Raw genomic sequence first — 26772 nt, forward strand, 5'->3', positions numbered from 1 at the left:
TGTAAGTTCATCGACGTCAATGGAATAAAACCAAGAATGACTTTGCCCCTTGGACTCTTGCAGAATAAACATGCTCTTACGCTGCAAACATCTGCTTCATTTAGTTATTTATTTATTGCATGACAGAGGTCAACACAGTGAATTTATCCAGCAAACAACAAGAATTGTGAGACGTGCTGCTCCTCAGAAAATGTTACTGAATGATTTCTTTGGGCTGGCTAAGTGAGCTACAGACTCATTTCAGATAGTCAAGATGGCTCACTAGTAAATCGCTGTACCACTTTTTTTCTCTTTACATTATCAGGATAAATCTGCAAAATTTGAATGCAGATCTTAAACACCTCAAATTCTCAGCTGTTGAGATCATTTCTTCCTCCCTGCAACTTATCTCTTAATTTTTTAAATATTAAATAGGTCATTATAGCACCATGTTTCTTTCCTTCCTAGACATACATTAGTGGATAGGTATGACTCGTGTTGAATAGTACCAGCCCCCAAAAAGTTTATGGGCCAGATTCTGCCTTTGGACATATGTATGAAAAATTTCCATCAGTACAGTGGGATTTATGTGCACAAATAGAAGTACAGAATCTAGTCCTAAATATTAGTCAGGTGTAGAGAGATCTCCAGTTGAGATTTTTAAAGGCACATAAGGAATTTAGACACATACCTTGCATTAAGATGTATCAAAATCCTCTAGACTGCTTTGAAAATCATGTCCCTGGGCTCAGGGTTTGATTAAGAAATGCTGTAGAACTGTGAAGAGTATTGGGGGGGGGGGTCTGTGATGTTATTCACATGAACGGTGACCATATAGATCATGGTTGCAACCAGGATCCTATGGTTACACCAGGTCTTGTACAGAGGAGGTCAAGTGGGGAGTCTATGGAAAGGTTGTAGTTTGCTGGTTATTATAATTATGCTATCATTTTTGTATTTGAAGTTATGAATATTGGCTATGTACTTGTTTGATTCTAAGTAGCCTCAGTGAAGCATTTGGTCAGCTTCTTTAGAAAGGACTATTCTCAGTAAGTGCCCAATCAAGAAACACTTAACTGAAGATCTTTGGGAGAGCTTTCCCGGGAACGTTCAAACTAACATGTAAACAATGACATCGGCCTGCAAAAATCAGAATCATTCATGAACATGTGACTTGCCCAGGTGGTTACAAACTCCATCTTGTTGCTGTGATTTTGCACAGGAGAACAAAGGGGTTTCCGCCCACAAGAGAAATAATATAAAAGGTCCTGGAAACCCCTCCATTTTGTCTTCAGCTGGCTTAATAGATGGCTTCTCCTCCCCCAAGAGATGCCTGAAAGAAACTGGAACAAAGACAGTAACTAGGGGGCTGTGAGTGATTGCTGGACCCAGACTAGGAAGGAGTCCAGTCTGTAAAAGAAGCTTATTGGAACATCTCTAACGGTGAGATTTACCTGTATGCAGTTGCTCAATGTATCAGATTTAGACTTGTGTGTTTTGCTTTATTTTGCTTGGTAGCTTACTTTGTTCTGTGTTATTACCTGGAACAACTTAAATCCTACTTTTTATACTTAATAAAATCAGTTTTGTTTATTAATTAACTCAGAGTAAGTGATTAATACGTGGGGGAGCAAACAGCTGTGTATATCTCTCAGTATTATAGAGGGCGGACAATTTATGAGTTTATCCTGTATAAGCTTTATACAGAGTAAAACGGATTTATTTGGGGTTTAGGCTCCCAGAAAGACTGAATACTGGGTGCTGGGAAAGTCCCTGTTAACTGAGAAGCCCCTGGGCTAAGTGAATCTTAGTTTCTGTGAACTGCAGGGGGGCATGGCCCAGCCTCTTGGTCTATCCTGGAGCTGACTGGTGTGTCTAGGTCAGCAAGACGGGAGCGGAGGGAAGCCTTTTCTGGTAGGGGGTTTATTCTCAGTGATAGCCCAGCACATCTAGTGACAGTCTTGAGGGAGTTTCTGTGACCCAACCCGTCACAGGGCCATGATAAGAGAATACCACAACAAGGTTCAGGTTTATGAATAGCTCCTAATGATTGTCTAATTGCAAGGTCAGGCCTTACATATTAACTGGAATACTTCAGCCAGGCTTCCAAGTCCATAGTTCCCTTAAAATAGAGTCTTTAACATACTGAATGAAATTCATCCCAAGTGCAACCCTACTGAAGCCAATATAATTATACCAGGGATGAGTTTGGCCTTTTGACTTTCAAGAGTCCATAGAACAAACATGGATTTAGGAACCTAACATGAGGCTTTGAAAATACTGAGCTTCATTTTTACTTTATAACATCCCAGCTCTTCCATTTGACATTGTTTTGCCATTGCCATTAGGAAGAGCAGATCCCTGCCTCATCCTGAGAGTACACCACCCTGTAATGAAAAAAACGCATGTGCATAGGGAAGGGAGTGAGAGCTATTGTAACACGAGGGAAGCTTGCTACAGGCTAAGTATCTTGGATAGGTTTGTGCATGGTAACCACCGCAGCATTTAAAAGACAGCATTGTTCTAACTAGCTCATGTGAATTAAAGTGGAGGAGAGGAGGCTTTCCCTTTTTGGATGCTGCGACATTATGCTTTCAAGGGAAGATTTTTATCCTTGGCTTACAAAGATATTTTGGCAGGCAAAGCTTGTCTGTGGAATGCATCAGATCACACCAAATGTCATGTAGTTATTTTTTTCCTCGGGGAGGATACCCTGGGGGCCCTGTAACTCTCATGATAAATTAAAGCATGTGATCACTGGTTCGAATGTAACACATGCCATTCCTAAAAGCAGCAAATGCTTTTGCTCATTACAAGAAAGAAAAATGCAATCGATGACTCCCAAGGAAAATGCCAAACTCCCAAGAAATCAAATTGTTGCAAATGTGTGTGGGGGAAGTTTAATGGCATTTGGTACAGTGACACTTTTATTGCTTTGAGGCATACATGGATTGCAATGGGTTTTATTATTTAAAGATAGACACATGAAGAAAAAAAACCTTTGAAAAGGCTAATGTGATGCTACATTGAATAGAAAATATTTGGATTTCATTTGTTTAAAAATTAGCTATTAAAAATACAGCATGCGATTTAGTGACCCTTCACATGTCAGCCCGGACGAAAGAAGCAAAGATGCCATCTTCTTGAGACAGCAGGTTCTCTGGTGTGTCATTCTCCAAAATATTCCCTCGTTTCATCACAATGACCAGGTCAGCAGTCAAAATAGTGTGAACCCGATGCTGTGGTAAAACAAAAGCATACAGAAATTCTCATTACAATAATAACTTTCATGTAAGACCTGATCCAATGCCCATTAAAGTCAACGGTAGGAGTTCTATTGTCTTCTGTAGGTTTTGGATAAGGCCCTATTCAGCAATTTTAATCCCAAGAGATCTCAAAGGGCTTTATGAACCATGGCCCTAAGCCTGAAAATACATATGCAGATGCTTAACTTTCTGTATGTGAGATGCTCCTTTGACCTCAATAGGACTACTCAGATGTGTAAAGCTAAGCATGTTCATGAGTGTCTGCAAGATTGAGCCGCATGGTGTTGAACAGCTCCTGAGGGGTTTGGAATATACTCAATGCTCATTGACTCAGGAAATTCTCAGCACCCTCCATGATTGGGCTCTATGGAACTGGCCATTTGGAACTAAACTCATGGATGTGGTTCCAGGAATAAGCCCTGCTATATATAGGTACATGATCACTGATATACTCTTGCCTCTTTGGGATGCCTTGATCAAGGACACAGACAAATTGTATTCATAGAAAGTACCATTTGTTTTTTCTGTGATCATGCAGATTAGATGAGGCTTTGAGTTTGATGTTTGTATTAAAACCACATACACAGCATGGAATCCAATTTTTGTGCCAGAGAGGGTTGAGGGATGGGTTGATGCTGGTGTGATTTGGACTTGTCATTTCAGGCAAGGCTGAATCTTACACCAGTGGGTCTCAACCAGGGGTACGCAGAGATCTGCCAGGAGGTACATCAACTCATTTAGATATTTGCCTAGTTTTACAACAGGCTACATAAAAAGCACTAGCGAAGTCAATACAAATTAAAATTTCATACAGACAATGACTTATTTATATTGCTCTATATACTATCCATTGAAATCTAAGTATAATATTTACATTCCAATTGATTTATTATAATTATATAGTATAAAATGAGAAAGTCAGCAATGTTTCAGTAATAGTGTGCTGGGGCACTTTTGTATTTCTATGTCTGATTTTGTAAGCAAGTAGTTTTTAAGTGAGGTGTAACTTGGGGGTACACAAGACAAATCAGACTCCTGAAAGGGGTACAGTTGTCTTGAAAGGTTGAGAGCCACTGGCTTATACCACTAATGTGTGTCATCTGGCCGTTTCTAAGGGAACAGCTTGCTTACACTTGGGATGAATCATGTGTCCTGCGCCAAGTCCAAGCGGCAACAGTTGCATTAAGGGAACAAAGAGTTTATGCTTCATTACTTTAAATGACTGTTTTTGTTTTGTTTTTGTGAATTTAGCACTGGTGCATGAGTGACAATCCTGGAGAATGAATGAACTCTGCCATTTAACCATAGCACACTCAAAATGGTAGTGCAAGTTCTTCCCCATGCTGTCCTACCAGTATAGTTCAACCCCACTCTGGAAGGGCATACTTAGGGGTGAGATCGTAGTTCAGTTTCCAGACTAATTCAGTCCCTGGTCTCTCTTCTGAAACTACCAACTAAAGTGTCATTTATGATGTGGACTCATGTCCACCCAGATCTGGACAGACATATGCAACTCATTTCAGATATTATTTTCAAAAGCAATTATTTATTAAGTAGTTAATTATAATTTGTATTACTATGGTATTAGACTGATTACTCTATTAAAGATAATTAGTGCCTTCACTCAAGCAGGATTTTGGACTTAAAAAACACAAACACCATTTGAAAGTACCAGAATGCAGCAAATGGCCTTTTGTACCTGTCATCTCAGAGCAGCAGAATGATAGCAGAGCTAAGATAATTAAAGAGCTAACGGTAACTACCAGAGAGCCAGAAGTCTTGCGAGCAGTGTGGACTGAGAGAGTCTACTTGTTAGTCTTCACCAAAGTGGTGAACAGGCCATCCTCTTTGAGGAGCAAGTTTGAAGCAGTATCACACTCAGCTAGAACACCATCGGAAAGGACTAACACAATGTCTCCATCCAAGATCTGAGACACTCGGTGCTGAAAAGAAGAACAGGTAGGTGGGGAGAAAAAATAGGAGGAAGGATCAGCCACAAAGGAAGAAAGAACGTGAAGCCAACGGAAGGAAAATGCTTTGTGAAGAACAGGAAAGCCAAATAAGCAAATGCTATTTTTCTTCAAACAGCGATGTGGAAAACAGAAGGCCATAGACAAGTGATATTTTAGTGAGAGAAACAGTATAAATCAGACATGAATTGGAATGACAGTTTTATGAATGGAAATTTGTTTGTTACTGGTGTGTTATGCTTTTATGGATCTGAGGTTCTTAAAGCCCATTATACATGAGCTAGATTAAGTGATTTTCCTACGATATCACAATGAGTCACTGCTACAGCTGGAAACAGAACCCAGTAGAGATGACTCCAATCTCACAGGCTAACCACTCGATCACACCCCCGAAAAAGCAAGTGAAACAGCTGTTGAAGCAAAAATTTATTTCACACACAAAACATCTGACTGCCAACTAAACACATCTCAGGGTTGAATTACTTTAATATATATATATATTTTGGAGTCATAGAGTTTATGGCCAAAAGGAAGCACCAGATCACGCAGGGCATGTCTACACAACCACTTAATGTATGACAAACTGAGGTGTAAATCTATAGCATTGCAGCGTATCACACGCTAACTGTCCATGTGGGCTCTGCTGCTGCACACTATATGTTCCCTAGTGAGCACTAATGTACTGGGGTTTATGACAGTATGTCAAAGCGAACTAGGGAATGTTTAGTGCTCATCAACAGGTTCCACATGGACAGTTAGTGCATGGCTGTGATGAAGCAGAGAAACCACCCAACAGCATGGAAAGGGTTAAAGAGAGCCTTTGGGCCAATGCCAGACCTGGAGTGGGGAGAAAAGGAGGGAGCCTGACTCAGTTTGGGGCTGACTGGTGAAGAGGCAGGAGCTGGCTGCCTCCCTGCCTTAAGGAAAGGATCACTAGCTTGCCAGCCAAGGCAGCCACCAGGAACCAAGCACCGTCTTCCTGGCCAAAGGAGAGGGAGAAAGAGGCCTAGGAGCACCTGGCCTGAGAGGAACTGGGTGACCAAAGTGCGGAGACCTTGTGGGGGTTCCGACCCCGCCAAACTTATGGCTGCCCCTCCCAGAGGAACCTGGGACCGCAGCAGGACTCTGCCCAGGGTCCATGAAGGGGAACTACTAGAGATAAGCCACTACTGCAACTTAGACTATGGGGCCCTGCACCACATGCAAGGGGCAACAGTAGGAAGTAGCCCAGGGCAGTGGATGCAGACTCCCCACCGGGAGAGCCCCGACTTAGGGGTTGATTTACACAGGGCCCTTGGCTGGGAACCAGAGAAGCGGAAGGGCCCAGGTCTCCCTACCCTGTCCTACCTTAAAGACTGAGGCACCTTGATCACAGAAGGAGAGTGCTGGAAATCCAGTACTCCAACCACTAGGCTGTCTGGCCTTCCAAACCCCCGTTACAATGGCACACTGGCGCGCTGTAGATTTATACCCTAGATTGCTGCACGGAAAGTGTGTGTGTACAGACATGCCCATAGTCTGACTTTCTTTTCATCCCAGGGCACTAAACACTACCCTGCCACCTCCACACAAAGCCCAACAACCAGAATTAGACCAAAGTATTACAGCCCAGAAGAGTCACAGGAGGGATCAAGGTACAACAGTGCCTGAGGCACTGCAATGGCAGTGGTCTTACATATGTACAGAATCCCTGGCCTATCCATTGGCACCTAGAGCTGATTGAAAAACAAGGGGAGAAGTTACAAACAATTAGCTGAAAACATTTTCTTGGTTGTTGTTGAGATTTGAATATTTTCCACCTCTTCAATTTTTAAAACCACGATAATAAAACAAAGGTGTATGGGAAGAGAATAATCCAATTTGAGACACTACACTGAAAAGCTTTTAAAGTCACAGTTCATGTTACAGTTGTAGAAACTAGCGATGGGTCTAAGCAGCAAATTTCAAATTCGGATTTTGAACTAGCTCCAAACTTTGGTGGTGGTAGAATCCAGTGTTTTAATTTGAGCTGAGTAGCGAGATTAAGCTGAATGGGAAAATTTGTAATGGGATCCAGATTCCGATGCCAAACTCCACTGTAAAGTTCTGGTTGTTCAGATCTGAGGGTTTTCACTTGGCACACCTTACAGATAGAAACTATTTGCAAAACTATGGAACTAGATGCAGGTTTGAGCCTGTGTCTTAGTTTTATTTTCATAGCAATAATTAATTGGTGAAAAGCAAATATGAGGAAAGGAGGGAGGGGCATCTGCTGGAGTCGATACTTACTGCTATCGTTACAACTGTGCGGTCCACAAAGGCAGTCATCACAACCTTCTGCAAAATGTTTTCCTGTCCAGAAAAAGTTTAAACAGTTATTCAGTTCTATTACTCGCTATGTGCCCTTCACCATCAAAGACTCAGGACCATACAGTATATTGCATTCTGTCTGTGTGGTAGACGCTCACTGATGTGATGCAACACAGCTTGGTAGCAGGATTCTTCTTTAACCCTTCTCCCCTCACCACAGAAATCAAAATTAAAACCAAAATAACTGAAAAATAACTGAAAGATTAAAAAAACAAGTTATCAGTCTCCCCCGCCTAGGTGTCATGAATGACAGCTAGGGAAGACAGCACCAACTTCTTGGCCTCAACTTCCAATGTGTTTTTGCCTCTTAAAAGGCAAAGCAACTAGTAGCAATGTAACTGATATACTCACTGTGGCCATGTCAATAGAAGCTGTGGCTTCATCCATGATGAGAATGCTGCTCTTGCGAACAAAGGCTCTGGCCAGACAGAAGAGCTGTCTCTGCCCCACACTGAAATTCTCTCCCCCTTCTGTTACTACCGCATCTGTAACATAGTTAGTTTTAAGGATTATGCCATCTAAATGCTGTTGTCTCAGGATTTTATGCAATTGCCCATACAAATGAAAGAGCAAATCAATATCACAAATGACTTTCAATTTACACCATAAAATCTCCAGGTAAGAGCTGTTCAAACATCAGCAATACCCCTGATAAGTACACAGAATATCATCTCTGATGAGTGTTGGAATGCAATGATATGGAGGAAACTGAACGCAGCTGTTGGGACCATCATCATGAGGACAATAGACCATCTCACATGATCATGGAGTAAGGAGTTAACGTGTTTGGGAAGACCTAGTGTTATGTTTTCATAATATGGACTGTGTATAATTGGTTTTCCTTCATGAACCAGACCTGGAATGCAAAGGGAAATGCTCCATCAGTGACATAATTAGGAGATGCAGCTGTTGGAGCTTCATTTGGCAATCAGAGAGTTGCTGCTGCAAGACTAAAAGCTTTTAACCCTTTGACAATTAGTCCCCCCACCCTACCTGTTGATGTGCCACATCAATATTTCCCTGAATTAAGTAGAAAGCTAAAACATCAGTCAGCAGCATAGCATGTACATTATCTCTGGTATACTGTTGGAATATTCATCAGGGCCCAGATCCTGAAAGGTAGGTAGGTATCTAATGTTAAGCATCTAAACACATCTTACAATCTGGGCCCAAATGCCTGCCTCCATTACAGGGAGGCTCGAAGTATAGAATGCATTGTACAGTACGCTCCCCTTGTCCTACAGAGAGACATTGAAAAGTCAAACTGTTTCTTTGTAGCTATATATGGATATGGCTCTTTTTTAAGGGCTGGAATAGATTCATGGGTACTTGGCCTTGTTCAAACATACCAAGACCTCCTGGCAATGATTTGACCATGTTCTTCAGCTGAGCAATCTCCAGAGCTTCCCAAAGCCTATCGTCAGTGCATTTGCACTCTGGATCCAAATTAAAGCTGCAGGGGAAAAAGTGACAAAGATCCAGAAATTATTGTTATATGCTAGCATCCTGGCCTATTCCCAGGACACATTGTGGCATTATGTTACTTGAGCTCTCTGAAAAGGTTGTGGAACTAGTAATAGGAATTTAAGGTCCCCGTCCTTGCATATCACCGCATCCCATAGCTACTTCTGTGGTACCCTCTCCCAAGCAACCCTAAAGGTCATACAGTGAGAATGGATACCTACCGAATGGAACCACTGAACAGTATGGGGTCTTGGAGAATAATTGAGAGTCTGGAACGGAGGGTGTGCAAGGGCAGTTTACAAATGTCTATTCCATCAATCACAATCTTCCCTGTTTGAAATGACACACAGAGTGAGGACATCGCAAGCATCATACTATTTGTAAGAAGCATATGGAAAGATTAAACATAACTGTCTGAGACTGACTGCATTCCTTCAGCTGTTTATGGCTCTATAAACATGTGGAAGGTGCTCATATATAACACAACCCAGAGGAAAACAGGAGTATTGATGCCCAAACACTGTTCTCTCTCTCTCTCTCTCTCGCTCTCTCTTTCTTTCTTCTTCTTTTCTTTTTTTTTCTTCTTCCCTTAAAGGACACACTTTGCTTCCATGCTGCATGACTGATGATGCCATTAAAAGGATAATTTACTGTGAGCACCCTCGGATCTGCAGCCAAATAGAGGAAGAGAGAACAAAAGCAGCTAATGTAGTTGTCATATTTTGGCCTCTTCTGGGCCCACTGACTTCAGTCTGAGTAGGATTGGGTCCTTTGTTTCAAATTTATGCCAGTTTATTTTGCGCAGTGCATTCAAGTAGCCATAACATGAAATATCAAAGCACACCGAGAACTTTAGAAAGATTTATCTAAATTGAGTGACTTTTTCACAAGAGGTGGCTGAGTAAATGAAGAACATGTCCAGTTTTCAGGCATTTTAATCCCATTAGTGTCAGTTTCCATAGATCAGTGTCCTCTAAGGATAGGGTAAGAGATTAATTACAATGCATATTGTTCAGCTACCATAAGAGTAATGGGAACAATTGCATTAATCACCCTGCAGCCCCGGTAAGTCCTTCCAATAAAGAAAGCTGCATGTAACAGCTGGAATACTCACTAACGTAAAGGAGATTTCATCACCACATCGAGTCAGTGAGTGTGTGGGTTTCACCTGGAAAATTGCCATGTGGTGTGTGAGGTGTGGCAACATTTGGCATTTAGAGAAAAAAAAATTACAGGCCAGATTGTGACCAGCTGCTCTGCCAGTAGGAAAGGATGAGAAGAGCACAAGAAGTCTCTCCCCTTAAGACTATGCACAGGAGCCAGGTACAAGTGCAACTGCTGAGCTTCCCAGAGCACAGGAACTGTGGTGGGCAGGTGTATAGAAGGGACTAAGATGAGGGATGTAGCCATCAGGCTCAGTCCACATTTTCACTGGGAAGCCCCAGCAGGGACACTGCCTCTGTGTGGCACAATTTCTCCTGGAGCTCCTGTGTAGCTCCGTGCTGCTCCCAACATGAGGATGTGCCTAAACTGAACTTGCTAGCCCTATTGCGAATAATGATTAAACCCAGATCTCACCCAGGCCATGACAAAGGAATGGCAATTCCAAGCAGCCCATCTGTCATTGTCAGTTTTCATCATCTTGTAGTTTGTAAACCATACAAGGCTGTATCCTGCAAGGTGCTGAGTGCTCTGGCCCTGACCCAGAGAAGCAGATAAGCACATGCTTAACTTGACTGCAGTGGGATCACCCACATGCCTGAAGTTCAATGGGGCCAGGATTTCTTCCATACTGTTTAAAATATGATTATCTTACATTTTCACTCAGGCAAAATTAGATCACTGGCCTTCAGCTGTGGGCAGCATAAACTTAACTACTTCTGCCTCCCCACATGCAAAGCGGGGAGTCTGGGAAGGAGGAGACAGGACCTTGGGGTGGGGGCGAAAGAGGATTTGGCTTTACTGGTGAGTGGGGGAACATAATCTTGAGGGGAAACCAGGATGATCTGGGGAGGTCTGGGAAGAGAACAGAGGAAATGGGGATGCCTGAGGCCATGTCTACACTACCAGGATCAACGCTGCTGCGATTGATGCAGCAGGGGTTGATTTAGTATGTCTAGTGAAGCCCCACTAAATCGACTGCAGAGCACTCTCTGGTACTCCACCGGAACACGAAGGGTAAGGTAACTCGATGGGAGAGTGTCTTCTGTTGACCCAGCGCGGTGTAGACACCGCAGTAAGTCGACCTAAGCTACGTGAATAACATAGCTGGAGTAGTGTAACTTGAGTTGACTTACCCCTGTAGTGTAGACAAGCCTGAGTGGGACAGGCAGGGAAGAGCAGAGAGGAAATATGGGAAATAGGGAGAGGAAGAAGGGGACATTAGGGCAGGATGCCAAGGAAAAGAGAGAGGGTGGGTGAAAAAAAAGTAAAAGAAGTGAGCTCCCAAAGAGGAACAGAAATCTGGGGATCCTTGGTGGGGAGGAATCACCATGGAATACAGGTGAGTGCAAAGAACTAACAGAATGAGGAAGCAAGATGGACACAGAGGATGAAATCCTGGCTCCACTGAAGTCAATGGGAGCTTTGCCAATGAGTTTAATGAGGCCTGGATTTCAGACAGAGAGCAGAAGAGATGGGAGCAAAGGGACCAGAGACAGTCTAACATGGGAGAGAGGAAGAGAGATGGACAATAGAGAGTTAAAGGGAGACTATGAAAGAATCGAGCAAATATGAGAAGAAAGTCAATGCTTTCCAAAGAAAGAAAAATCAGAGATACAGGAAGAATGGAGAAATAAGAGAGACAGACAGATAGAAAGGAGATATATGAGAGATGGAGAGGAAAAGATGGACATAAACCAGTGAATTAAACTAAGAGCATCTGATGTATTTATCCTCCCGTATCTGATTGGATTTCACATGCAGACATTCCAGATATATAATCAATTCTGGGTGGAAATGATGGAATGCCTTCGGAATAAGAGCACTGCAGGGGCCTCCAAAATCATTGGAATCCTTAGACAGCTTCTATTGTAACAGTGGGGAACCACAATAAAAGAAAAATATCAAGGAACTGCATTTATTGAGCACCTGTTTCTATTTTACTCACATGGAACCACGTTCAGTTATGGCAGATGTCTATTTTGTGGGGAAAAATCTATAGGCACCAGAGAGTTACATATTTTCTCTTCCCATCTAGACACAGTACATTATTCTTTCAGATCATAAAATAGGGACTTAGTACCAGATCCTATGATGAGCTGAGCACTTTCTGCAGAACTGAATGCTGCTGCCAAGAGGTGCTCTGGACTTTCAAGGATTGGGTGTAATACACCTGATCCAAAACAAGTGTTTTGAGAGGACAGAAAGCCTAGACATAAGCCTTAAATCTGCTTGCTTGCTTCTGAAGAACTGGAGTAGGGAATGGGGTAGCAGTTTCACAGATATAATACACGCTAATGGGGATCCTAAGCAACTAACCATCAAATATGTCTACCATTCTGAAGAAAGCCAAAGACAATGATGATTTTCCGCTGCCAGTGCGACCACAGATCCCAACCTGCAAAGCAAAGGAAATTGTTTTGTTCTGAAGTCGATCTTGGGGAGAAGGGAATTGTGAGCAAAACTCACAGACCCAGTAAGGAAATTTGAAATTTAATCCATATTGATAAAAACCCCAAACCAACTTAAAAGCTAAGGGATAAACATATGGCTGCACAGGAGTTGGGAGAGGGTTCCACAATGTGCACTCCCACAAGGAGCATTTGTATGAGGGCTGCTACTGACGCTGGGGAGCACAATGATGGGATAGTTATGATTGCCTACATTGCTAACAGATCCAGTGGTGATGGGGACATGTATGTAACCATGGTCTCACCCTCTGCTCACCAGTGCATTTCTTAAGGGGACATCAGGAGTTAATGTATAGTTTAAGGACCATGGGTTTAAGGTGCTAGATATGAGCAACGTACTGAGAGCTCAGGGTGTAAATCGGATCAGATGCTTGGCCATGGTGATTCTTGTTCCCACACATACAGGTTAGCCTGCCCACCAAGGCCTTGATTTAGCATTATGCATGCGAGTAGTCCCATTGACTACTCATGTGCTTAAATTTAGAAACATGCTTCAGTTCCTTGCTGCATCAGGGCCCGAGGGACTCCTCTTCTCCCCATCAAAGGCAATTGAAAAAGGCAGTATCAAATATTTTATAGCCAATATAAAAGTGAAATATCTAATATCACAATAATTGCTGCTGACAATGCTTCTAGCATTTATAATAATGATTATTATAATATAATTAATAGTTTTTAATATATTATATGGCATTATAATACCATATAATGGTATTTCTATAACACCTTCCACTTCAGGATTTCCAAGTGCTTTACAAATGATCATGAATATTAACATTTGCAAGGTAGGTAAGTCTAAGGGCTTGTCTACATTACCTGCTGGATCGATGGGCAGCGATTGATCCAGCGGGGGTCAATTTATCGTGTCTAGTCTAGACGTGATAAATTGACCACCAAGTGCTCTCCCATCGACTCTGGTACTCCACCAGGGCGAGAGGCGCAGGCGAGAGAGTGTCAGCCGTCAACTTACTGTAGTGAAGACACTGCGGTAAGTAGATCTAAGTACGTCAACTTCAGCTACGCTATTCACGTAGCTGAAGTTGCATAACTTAGATCAATCCCCCCCCCCCGAGTGTAGACCAGGTCTAACTCATCCTCATTTTACAGATAGAATGTAGTACAGAGCTGTTAAATGACTTGCCCAGAGCCACACAAGAAATCTGTGATGAAGGTGGAAAGACATAGGTTCTCAACTTAGCCCTTTGCTTTCGCCACAAGGCCATCCTTTGGGTGCAGCTAAAAATGTTAGCTCTGTTTGCACAGCTATACATTCAAGTATTTTAGATGCTGTTCTTACTAATGAGCCATCATTAGTGGGGAGTCCTCGTTTCCACAAATGACAGAAGCTGCTATAAAGGTATCAGCCTGAAATGAGGATGGCACATTACCTTCTGTCCTGGTTTGATGTAAGCCTTGACATGCTTCAGAACAGGCTTCAGGTTATTCTCATACCGGACACACAAATCTTCAATCTTGATTTCCCCCTCTTGTGGCCAGTCTTTCGGGACTTGAGAAGGGTCTGAAATATTTGTAGTAGACAAAGGCAAATGCTATCTTTGAGTCACGCTCATTGCGCTTTCCCCTTTACCATGCATCCATTTGTAAGCACATTTGGAATCCTCTCTTTGTTCTGTTCCAAAGGAGCTAGGGAGGATGGCACCTGCTGAGACTGTGCCCTCCGCTAGTGCTGAAAACTGCAGCACAGAAACATTAGCACTGAGCTTCCTGATCTTGACACACAGGATGAGTGGGTTTGCTTGTGCGGTACTCTCGATGTCATTGAGCGTACACGCAGGTAAACAGTGGTGGATCAGCCACTGGGCCAACGGGGCCTGTGCTCAGAGGCCCAGGACAATTGAGGCGCCCTTGCTACCCGACCCGCTCCAACCACCCAGCACTCCTGCCGGGGAGTCGGATAGCGATGTGGGGGCTTGTTCTGCTCCATCTGCCTCACGCTCCTGCTGGGGAGCAGGGGAAGGCCCCATTTCCCCATCAGGAGCACCGGGGCAGGATGGAGGGGGGTGATGCAGGCGGACACGTTGGGGAGAAGCCCCCACTTACTCTGGGCCAGGGACCCACAAACCCCTAATCTGCCTCTGTATGTAAATGAGAACAGAATTTGGCCCAAGGTCTCTGTGTTTTTTGCATGATCGTGAATGGAAGAAATGAAATGTGCTTGCTTTTATGGTACCTGCAGAAAATAAAAAGGATTATAGTACAATACCCATAGTGCCTTCGTAGTTCTCAGACTCCATGGTCAGGAAACTGTTCACTTTTTTCACTGCACCCATCTGCACCTCCAAGTCAGCTAAATTTCTTACAACCCAGTTCAAATAGTTGGTTATCTGCATCACATAATGAGAAGGGGAAAAGACCTCAAACACAATTTGTCTGGTAATTGTTACGCTGTTGGATACGGTTTTGATATGTTTGTAGAAGCTTTGGGCCCGATTTACCACAGTGGGCCTGATTTCAATGGAGTTTCTCCAGGCTAAAACTAGTACAGCGGCATGCTAAATCAGGCCCTTTGTCTCCCTTTTTCCCATCCCACCCTCTGCATTAATGAATCATGTCCCAGTAATGTAGTATTCTGCACTGTTATTCCCATTTTGAGACACAGAAGCACAGAAGCATTTTACCTCCAGCAAACTGGCCATTGATTTGAGGCACCTCGAGTTGTGGGTCCCCAACTTATAGTACCTAAGGCGCCTTAAATTGGACAGCTAAAATTTGAGGAAAACAAAATCAGTGGCTACATCTGAAAATGTTGTTTTTAATAATTTGTCAAAAGCCACACATCAGTGGCAGAGCTAAGAATAATTCAGGATTTCCAGTGCTGGGCTTTAATCACTCAGCCAGAGGTTCTCAACTGGAACTGGTGGAAAAATTACATTTTTTCCATCCATTTTTTTTGATGATTTTTTTTTCATTTTTGTCAAATTTTTTCATCAGAATGTTTCAGGTTTTCATAAAAATAAACCAATTTTCATTTTTTTTTTTTGGAAACTGAAAACTGAATTTTTTTTTGGAAGGGGACTGCAGTAAAAATCCCACATTTTCAATGAAAATTGAAACTTTTTCATGAAAATTTCCTTACTGTTGAAAAGCCATTTTTTGTCAAAAAAATAAGTTTAATTATTTTTTTTAAACCAGCTCTGTTCTCAACTTTTTTCATACCATAATGCCCGCCTGTAAGAGAAAAATGTTTCAAGCCCCTGCTGCCATAACTTATGGGACCCCTCCACCATCCAGCCATAAAGAAGGGGAATATGGTTGTGAGCTGAGCCCCTGAGAGCAGTTCATGACCCCAACCCATTCATTAGACCATTTTTCCTCTCTTTACCTAAAGCAACATATGGACTGCAGCTCCCTGAGCTGTTTAAGTTGTGGAAGAAAAATATAGAAAGCTGAGGACCATAGAAAATAAAAAGCTTTTCAGTTGAAACTGCAGTGATCCCATTATTTTCAAAAAAAAACCAGGAGTACTTGTGGCACCTTAGAGACTAACAAATTTATTAGAGCATAAGCTTTCGTGGGCTACAGCCCACTTCATTGGATGCATAGAATGGAACATATAGTAAGAAGATATAAAATATATATATTTATATATGTATATATATACAGAGAAGGTGGAAGTTGCCATACAAACTGTAAGAGGCTAATTAATTAAGATGAGCTATTATCAGCAGGAGAAAAAAACTTTTATAGTGATAATCAAGATGGCCCATTTAGACAGTTGACAAGAGGGTGTGAGGATACTTAACCTCAGCCTAGACCAATCATAGAATCATAGAATCATAGAATATCAGGGTTGGAAGGGACCCCTGAAGGTCATCTAGTCCAACCCCCTGCTCGAAGCAGGACCAATTCCCAGTTAAATCATCCCAGCCAGGGCTTTGTCAAGCCTGACCTTAAAAACCTCTAAGGAAGGAGATTCTACCACCTCCCTAGGTAACGCATTCCAGTGTTTCACCACCCTCTTAGTGAAAAAGTTTTTCCTAATATCCAGTCTAAACCTCCCCCACTGCAACTTGAGGCCATTACTCCTCGTTCTGTCATCTGCTACCATTGAGAACAGTCTAGAGCCATCCTCTTTGGAACCCCCTTTCAGGTAGTTGAAAGCAGCTATCAAATCCCCCCTCATTCTTCTCTTCTGCAGGCTAAACAATCCCAGCTCCCTCAGCCTCTCCTCATAAGTCATGTGTTCCAGACCCCTAATCATTTTTGTTGCCCTTCGCTGGACTCTCTCCAATTTATCCACATCCTTCTTGTAGTGTGGGGCCCAAAACTGGACACAGTACTCCAGATGAGGCCTCACCAATGTCGAATAGAGGGGAACGATCACGTCCCTCGATCTGCTCGCTATGCCCCTACTTATACATTCCAAAATGCCATTGGCCTTCTTGGCAACAAGGGCACACTGCTGACTCATATCCAGCTTCTCGTCCACTGTCACCCCTAGGTCCTTTTCCGCAGAACTGCTGCCTAGCCATTCGGTCCCTAGTCTGTAGCGGTGCATTGGATTCTTCCATCCTAAGTGCAGGACCCTGCACTTATCCTTATTGAACCTCATCAGATTTCTTTTGGCCCAATCCTCCAATTTGTCTAGGTCCTTCTGTATCCTATCCCTCCCCTCCAGCGTATCTACCACTCCTCCCAGTTTAGTATCATCCGCAAATTTGCTGAGAGTGCAATCCACACCATTCTCCAGATCATTTATGAAGATATTGAACAAAACCGGCCCCAGGACCGACCCTTGGGGCACTCCACCTGATACCGGCTGCCAACTAGACATGGAGCCATTGATCACTACCCGTTGAGCCCGACAATCTAGCCAGCTTTCTACCCACCTTATAGTGCATTCATCCAGCCCATACTTCCTTAACTTGCTGACAAGAATACTGTGGGAGACCATGTCAAAAGCTTTGCTAAAGTCAAGAAACAATACATCCACTGCTTTCCCTTCATCCACAGAACCAGTAATCTCATCATAAAAGGCGATTAGATTAGTCAGGCATGACCTTCCCTTGGTGAATCCATGCTGGCTGTTCCTGATCACTTTCCTCTCATGCAAGTGCATCAGGATTGATTCTTTGAGGACCTGCTCCATGATTTTTCCAGGGACTGAGGTGAGGCTGACTGGCCTGTAGTTCCCAGGATCCTCCTTCTTCCCTTTTTTAAAGATTGGCACTACATTAGCCTTTTTCCAGTCATCCGGGACTTCCCCCGTTCGCCACGAGTTTTCAAAGATAATGGCCAATGGCTCTGCAATCACAGCCGCCAATTCCTTCAGCACTCTCGGATGCAACTCGTCCGGCCCCATGGACTTGTGCACGTCCAGCTTTTCTAAATAGTCCCTAACCACCTCTATCTCCACAGAGGGCTGGCCATCTCTTCCCCATTTTGTCATGCCCAGCGCAGCAGTCTGGGAGCTGACCTTGTTAGTGAAGACAGAGGCAAAAAAAGCATTGAGTACATTAGCTTTTTCCACATCCTCTGTCACTAGGTTGCCTCCCTCATTCAGTAAGGGGCCCACACTTTCCTTGGCTTTCTTCTTGTTGCCAACATACCTGAAGAAACCCTTCTTGTTACTCTTGACATCTCTCGCTAGCTGCAGCTCCAGGTGCGATTTGGCCCTCCTGATATCATTCCTACATGCCCGAGCAATATTTTTATACTCTTCCCTGGTCATATGTCCAACCTTACACTTCTTGTAAGCTTCTTTTTTATGTTTAAGATCCGCTAGGATTTCACCATTAAGCCAAGCTGGTCGCCTGCCATATTTACTATTCTTTCGACTCATTGGGATGGTTTGTCCCTGTAACCTCAACAGGGATTCCTTGATTCCAATCCACACAAGCAGTCCATTTCCTGGACACTACTGTGCTAATAAGTGATGGTCACATAAACACCACCCTATACCAGAAACCTACTGACCGCTATACTTACCTACATGCCTCCAGCTTCCATCCAGGACACACCACACGATCCATTGTCTCCAACCAAGCTCTAAGATACAACCACATTTGCTCCAACCCCTCAGACAGAGACAAACACCTACAAGTTCTCTATCAAGCATTCTTACAACTACAACACCCACCTGCTGAAGTGAAAAAACAGATTGACAGAGCCAGAAGGGTACCCAGAAGTCACCTACTACAGGACAGGCCCAACAAAGAAAATAACAGAACGCCACTAGCCATCATCTTCAGCCCCCAACTAAAGCCTCTCCAGCATATCATCAAAGATTTACAACCTATCCTGAAAAATGATCCCTCACTCTCAAAGATCTTGGGAGACAGACCAGCCCTCGCTTACAGACAGCCCCCAACCTGAAGCAAATACTCTCCAGCAACCACACACCACACAACAAAAACACTAACCCAGGAACCTATCCTTGCAACAAAGCCTGATGCCAACTCTGTCCACATATTTATTCAAGTGACACCATCATAGGACTTAATCACATTAGCCATGCCATCAGGGGCTCATTCACTGCACATCTATCAATGTGATATATGCCATCATGTGCCAGCAATGCCCCTCTGCCATGTACATTGGCCAGACTGGACAGTCTCTACACAAAAGAATAAATCAACACAAATCTGACATCAGGAATCATAACATTCAGTTTGACCAATGTACATGGCAGAGGGGCATTGCTGGCACATGATGGCATATACATTGGTCCAACTGGACAGTCTCTACGTAAAAGAATAAATGGACACAAATAAGATGTCAAGAATTATAACATTCATAAACCAGTCGGAGAACACTTCAATCTCTCTGGTCACTCGATTACAGACCTAAAAGTCGCAATATTACAATAAAAAGACTTCAAAAACAGATTCCAACGAGAGACTGCTGAATTGGAATTAATTTGCAAATTGGATACAATTAACTTAGGCTTGAATAGAGACTGGGAGTGGATGGGTCATTACACAAAGTAAAACTATTTCCCCATGTTTATTCCCCCCCGCCCCACGCCCACTGTTCCTCAGACGTTCTTGTCAACTGCTGGAAATGGCCCACCTTGATTATCACTACAAAAGGTTTTCTCCCCCCCCCCACCCCGCTTTCCTGCTGGTATTAGCTCATCTTAAGTGATCACTCTCCTTACAGTGTGTATGGTAACACCCACTGTTTCATGTTCTCTGTGTACATAAATCTCCCCACTGTATTTTCCACTGCATGCATCCGATGAAGTGAGCTGTAGCTCATGAAAGCTTATGCTCAAATAAATTGGTTAGTCTCTAAGGTGCCACAAGTCCTCCTTTTCTTTTTGTGCGTATTAGTGTTAGAGTTAACAATACACATTACACACAATACAATATTATGAATTTGCAAAAGCTGTGAGAGAAAGAAGTGGCATAACAACAAGTAGTGAGACAAAGTCCACAAACAAGTCCTTGCCTCTGCACTGAAGAGCATTTTACAGTTCTTCCCAACCATAATAGCAACAATATGACAAACCCATTTGACCCTGAATCGCACCCAGAGGTGCTTATCAACATATCTACTGGACCGCATGTAACAGTAGATGTACAAGAGTCTCTATTGAAAATAGCAGATGTTGGTGAAGAACAAATGGAAAGATTTATGAGAAGTGCACTTGATTCGAATGGCACATGTAGCTTCTTCAGTCCAGTCAAGAAATCTGGCATCAAAACATTTGATGACATGGTCAAGAAGACCAAATTCAAGTCTGGCACTGGTAGGGCAATCACAGCAGCTATCAGTCCAGAAATTTTCTGCAGAGCCCTGTCCTTAGCAAGATGCATATTCTTGGTCTCCCAATGGGACCTGTGCCTATATCCCTCTTCCATGCTGATGGAACAAGAAGAACAGACAAAGCTGAGTTAGGGCTGTCACACTGTCTGGAGTGCATGACCGTGAGTGCCAACCTCAGGGCAGACTGTCAAGAAGCAGGGCAGAGACCCCAAACTGATTATATTTTCTATAATTAGATTTCATCAATTCAGTAACAAGTGTGAACTCCTAAAGCTTACCATGGAGTCACAGAGTCCCCTTGGACATTCCAGTCTATCTTGCCACCCAGGCAAGCTGGATTGAATGATAGATGGTTGCTATAAACCAAAGATCACAAAACATTCAGGTTGCTCTCAGTCCCAAGAGACCAATCACTTACCCCAGATCAGTTTGTACCTCAGAGCACACACCAAAGACAATGCTTATAGCCAATTCTATAGTAAACTATCTAAAGATTTATTAACTGAGAAAAGAAGTGAGATAATTATTACAAGGTTAAAGCAAGCAAACTTATATAGACCAATGAGTTACGGGCTATGGTTTCAAAAGGTGACAGAGTTGTAGTAAACTGTCAGCTCTGAATGTTTTTAGGGGTAACCCAGGTTGACTCTGGGGATCTCTGCCTCTGTTTCATAGGTGCAGCCCTGTGAGAGTCCTTACAGCAAAAGATTAAAACATTTCTTGTTGGCTATTTTTATTTCCTTCTTCCAGAATTCAAACTGATGGGATAAGCCCTTTTGCACATAGCCTCTTCCTTGGTGGAAGGGGGCAATTTACAAAGTCTTTGTATTGTGATGTCCCACAATGACCCATTTAGTTCTGATTAAGCCTTCTTGATGGGCAGGAGATGATCCCTCCTGACTGGGTTCATAGTTTCAGAGCAAACATTTTTACAGTTACAAAGCAAAAACGTATAATATCTTTATCATAGGCTACAAGATGATATTTAAGTGAGATTAAAGCATGCAGCAATTTACAAACATTTCACATAGTCTAAACACTGAAGATCTTGTTATAAGTTCAATACCCATCTTAACCATACTAACACACAGGTGAAACAGACTGGTTTCCAGCAATGAATTCGTCAGTACTCAGCTGAGGCCTAAAGCCTTGGCAAAAGCTGGCACCTGGTCTGCCAGAGTCACAAGGGCATCAGCTGGAAGCTCAGGCTGAAAGAATCTATGAGCTAGGAGCATGCTACAAGGAAACCACAGTGCATATCACAGATACCATCGCTGTCATACAAATCATGGCTGGAGACAAATTCCACACATTTGATGAATTGGCTGCTGAGTATGTGAGGCAGGTCCTAAAAGGTTTTGACAAAGCTAATTCTGTAATTGAAGTATTTGATGGATATGACAACAGTAACTCTGTGAAACCTGCAGAAAGATGGCACCGGACAGGATCTAAAGTTGGATGCAAGAAATACTAACTGGTGGATGCCCTATTCCTGCATGGAAAAAGTTTCTAAACATGGCATCCAACAAGCAGTCACTTGTAAAATTCCTGTGTGACTATATGGTTCAAAATGCATCTGAGGCTGTAGGAGCATGTTCAACACAGATACTTCTTGCTGGAGGCTTTTCCATCACTGGTAGAGGCGTTGAAGAAGCCCAAGACTTGCGCAGTACTCAAGAGGAAGCAGACACAAGTATGCTTCTGCATGCTATATGTGCCAAAATGGCTTTTGGGTCCCTTGGTATTAAAGGAACTATAGTAATTAGGTCACCTGATACAGATGTTTTGGTCCTTGCTGTTCACTACTTTCCAAAAGTGGAACATACAGATAACATGTGGATTGAAACAGGCACCACGACCAGCCCAACTGACAAGCGTCGCTTCATACCTGTGCATGCAATTTGTGACACTCTCACGCCAGACTTTTGCAATGTACTTCCTGATGTATGTGCATTAACAGGATGTGACGCTCTGTCATCCTTATTTGGTATTGAGAAAAAAAAATCTGTGTTAAATGTTGTCAAAACAAAGGGAGCTTACTGCTTAGGAGATCTTGCCACACTGTGAGAGAGTGATGGACAAGCCACAATTTGTGCAGCAAAGAAGTTGGTAGCAATGCTGTATGACCACAGTGAGAAAGAAAGGAGACCCCTAGAGACCTGAATTGCTTGTGCCTCAGTCTAGCCATCATAAAGTACAAGTCACTGGCCAAACTCCCACCATGTGAGGTCAGGTTTGAAGAGCATGTCAAAAGAGCATCTTGGCAAACAAATATTCGGATGTCTTTGCTAATAGGTAAACCACATATTGGCTTATCATTGCAACATGGATGGACAGATGTGGATGATGAACTACTTCCTACAGTCTTCAAGGGCCCAAGGGCATCTGAGCTTTTACAACTCCGTAGCTGTGCCTGTACCAGGAGAGGTTGCTGCACAATTAACTGTGTCTGTTGACAGAACAATCTTCCCTACATAGACCTGTGTATATACCAAGGCAATGAAGACTGTGGTAACTCGTGCACTCTCAGCGCAGATCATATGATGAACAAGATTATGATAATAATGTTGACTAGAAATGTCACCAGTGCTACTACATTTCAATGAGACCTGTACCTATTTATTATTAGATTTTGTTTTACCCTGTAGATTGTTGTTGGGATGCTTTAAGGTCACAAAGAAATCTAATTTTATGCCTTGAGATAATACATAGCTATATTAAACTAACAGAGAAATACAAGTATTTCAAAGTGGTCATTTTAACATGTTGATGGTGTCATTTCTTTTTCTTGTTTCTATGGTGATGGCACCATTTGACAGCTCTACATCATACCTCATCTTAAAGAAGACATCATAAGGTTTCAAATGATGTATGATGTGCATGTGTGTACAGAGAATACATTTAATCAATCAAATCTGTGGTGTCTGCTGATTGCCTGCTATAGGAACAGATTGTTGGAGGTACACCACTTCCTATAATATACATGGGTAAAGGGCTTTTTTAGCAATACTGCATATAGTTTTGTATCACTACAATACTACATAGAGTCTTATTTCCTGCAAAGAATGCCAGTAACATACCAATATTGTTCTGTAATACATTATGTTCAGGTAAGATTGCTAATGCAAAAAATAAAAACCAGCAACAGAAATTAAAGTTATAAAAGGGAAATAAAACTTAATGTTAAAACTTTGTGTTCAATAACACAGCTTTGGAAATTAAAATAAAAATACCAAATCCCTCCAAGATCATCTGTTTTTTTTTTGGGGGGGGGTATTAAACTTGTTTTTAGAGCTAGTCAGATAAGAAGAATATGTATTGTTCATAGATATGTTTCCAAAAATCTGACTTGCAATTCAGTTTGGCCATATTCAAGCCCTTTTTGTTTGTTTCTCCATCAATATTTAGACAACTAGCTTCTGTTTATGGAGGTGCTATTATTTGTCTGAACGCCTACATTCATGCCTGAGAAAAGAGATTCATTGTTGGCTACATGTTTCTGAAGAGGGTGCTGGGCAACAGCAGCTGAGCCAGCGCTCTGGTCACTGTAACTAATTAATTACTCTAGAGTAGACCTCATTACGAAGAGCTGTGCCTAACTGATGGGCTGAGGAGAACGAAGAGGCTAATTAGCCGATCAGGCAGATGATACAAAAGGCACAGGAAGGAAGTGAGAGAGGGGAAGCAGAAAGAGTGAGTGTGTATGTACCCATGCATGCCTATGTGCTGTCTCTCAGAAGCGGAGGCCACTGTAGGTGTAAGGCTGTACAGTGTGTAAGGGTGGTGAAAGCAAATATTGCAAATAAATTGCAGGAGGTGTTTTACCAGTGAAAGATCTCTGAGCCGTTTGTGGGCTTGAACAGAGGCAGGAGCAAGCGAGCCAGACCACAATGTTATTTGCAAGTTGACTTTTTTTTTAATTCCCCCATTTACAAAATGTCAGTCATCCAGCCAAGAGTGAGAAAACAATACCATATAATGTAGGTGAATTTATTCTTAACCAAGAATGAATAAATCATAGGTTGCGGTTTATAAAATGGCTGTGTAAGGTTAGGGGGCTAAATCCACACTGAGGTGCTTAAATAAGTAGCTTGACCTCAGCAGGAGCTGCTGGGTGCTAAGTATCTTTGAAAATTAGGCCACTTATTTAGAGGCCTCAATATAGTTTTAGGAACTGAACTTCAGGTGTTCATTTTTATAGAGTTAATTCACAGACAACCCATAGTCTGTGAAATGATCCTATGAACACAGAAAAGTGGGGAAATACTTTGCAGTTTGTTTGCAAAAAGGAAAGAGGGATAAATCTGCCAAATACAAAGTTTGTTATGAATAACAAAATTCCCAGTTCCACTCATTTTCCACTGAACAAGCAGTGTTACAAATAATCAATAGATGGAGTTTAATAGTAAATAATTTGCACTGAAATTCTGAAATAAGTTTTAGTGTCAGTCAAGAGTCTTCAGCGGTATGCAAGAATGACAGAGTAATTCCTAGGAGTAGCATGAAGACATTCTCTTGCCATTTAGAAACCTAACTCCATGTTCAGCTTTGTAGGCTGGAGGTTTACTGTGTTTACAGAAAATCCTGCTGCTTGGGGAATTACAAACACAGATTTGATATAAAAGCCTGGCATCCAGAGAGCTTGGCATTTCATTTAAATCTGCATCAGGGTTGTGTAACTGCCAGAAACTTGGATGCTTTTATGCGTTGGAGGGGACTGGGTCTATGATTATGAGCAACCAAGGGACAGCAGTATGAGTGCTTTGCTCTCATCCAGTTCCAAACATCATCACATTTGGGCTCCCAAAGAGAAACAAATGAAAACTTGTCAAGAGGGGTAGCCAATGATTGAACCACATCCAAAGTTTTGCAAGTGATGTGCTGGGGCATAAAGAGGGAGGTAACAATGTAGAGATTATTTAAGAGGTTTTTTTTTAAATGTTGTCTCAAACTTTAGTTAACGGCTGACTCTTTCTCATCTGTTTGCAAGCAAACTGCAAATACAAAGTAGCTACAAACCTTGAACGGACATCTCAGAGTTTCCAGATATCTTTGCTAACTAAACAGCATTAGAAGGAATCTTCTGAATGTGCTGTTAACATAACTTATTGGAGCAGACTCTGGGCCACTGATAAGCCCTCTTTGTGCTGATACAGCAACAAAAAGGGATTTAAAGCCATCTTTAAGGCAGCCACTGATAATTCCCCGGCTGACGCTTCAGACTAGCCTACCACCAAGCCCAGTCTCGGTGCTAGACCTATACCCAATTCCTCCCAGCCTCCCTCCCTGGCACTAGTGCTACATAACTGGCACACTGCAGCCTGCTTTCTACCACCCCATCCATGAGACTCTTCCTCCTCCTCCTGTGGCTTATTTCCTATTACCTCCCTTAATTTATTCAATTATTTTTCTCTCAACAATATAAGAGCACCAATCCTAAGCTCTTGACATACCTTGGGCATCGTTGACAATCTTTTAAAAATACACCTATCAAGAGAACCATCCATCACCCCGATTGAATTAAATAACCAACAATAACATTGCTAAAAAAAAAATTAATCAACCTCCCCCCTACACACGCCATCAAAATCCCACCCTATTCCTTCCCATTTCCAGCCATCTCTTACCAAGCAAGGAATAAAAGATGGACCTTGTAGTGTGTATTGAAGGCTAACAAACTTTGGTGTCTATGGACCTGGGAAAGGAGTGAGTTTCAAAGATCCAGGGCCCTCTTGCTATCCCGCTCAGCAATCTGCACAAACCCACAGCCTTAATCTCCTTCACCAAGACATTTCACAGCTAACTGCTCCATTCCCAACCCTTGAGACTCCGACTCATATTCAGAATTGGATAGATAACAGTACTCAGCATCTGGTTGATCCCAAAAATGTGGAGACATCACCTCTGATTTTGCAAGATCTGTTGGATCATCATTTACAACTGGTTTCACGTTACACAGCCTTAACAACATTGTACAGTGCAAAACAAAGTGCACACAAGGGCCAAGTATGCACTTCTAATTTTCTTTCTATCCTTGGGAACACACGGGGCCTGGGAATTTTTTGGTTTTTAAATTGGCTCACAAGACCTGAAGCAAGTCCAAGTTGTCCTGAACTCACTCAGCTTTGGCCTGAATCCATTATTTGCAAGATTGTTTCTTTCGAGATTAAGGAAGTTGGAAGATAACCATGTATCTATATTTTTAAAACCACCTTAAACCTACTAGATTAGTCTCAAGTGTCTTGATGTTTGTTTTGGTACGTACCGTCAGTGCGTACAGGAGACCCAGGCCCAGAAGTCCAGAATCAGACCCGTGGGTGATGGACGTAACAGCTGCAGTGAGAACTATGCAAGCACCCAAATAGTCCTAAGAAGGAAGGA

General features: G+C 42.5%; 1 protein-coding gene across 3 annotated transcripts in view; it reads right to left on the reverse strand.

Moving 5' to 3' along the window:
* Nucleotides 1-2926: 2926 nt before the first annotated feature.
* ABCC9 (ATP binding cassette subfamily C member 9) overlaps nucleotides 2927-26772 on the reverse strand; it is a 135545-nt gene continuing 111699 nt past the window's right edge. For all 3 annotated transcript variants that reach the window (XM_084620759.1, XM_084620761.1, XM_084620760.1), the window contains 9 exons: nucleotides 26657-26758; nucleotides 14885-15005; nucleotides 14049-14179; nucleotides 12509-12587; nucleotides 9250-9358; nucleotides 8914-9017; nucleotides 7916-8049; nucleotides 7484-7546; nucleotides 2927-3218 (listed from right to left, as the gene is read on the reverse strand). In XM_084620759.1, the coding sequence (XP_084476885.1) occupies nucleotides 3081-3218; nucleotides 7484-7546; nucleotides 7916-8049; nucleotides 8914-9017; nucleotides 9250-9358; nucleotides 12509-12587; nucleotides 14049-14179; nucleotides 14885-15005; nucleotides 26657-26758 (981 nt within the window). In that variant the 3' untranslated portion in view covers nucleotides 2927-3080. The remainder of the gene's footprint in view (nucleotides 3219-7483; nucleotides 7547-7915; nucleotides 8050-8913; nucleotides 9018-9249; nucleotides 9359-12508; nucleotides 12588-14048; nucleotides 14180-14884; nucleotides 15006-26656; nucleotides 26759-26772) is intronic.

Source organism: Lepidochelys olivacea (genome assembly GCF_965140295.1).
Source record: "Lepidochelys olivacea isolate rLepOli2 genome assembly, chromosome: 1".
In the NCBI taxonomy this organism is placed as follows: Eukaryota; Metazoa; Chordata; order Testudines; family Cheloniidae; genus Lepidochelys; species Lepidochelys olivacea.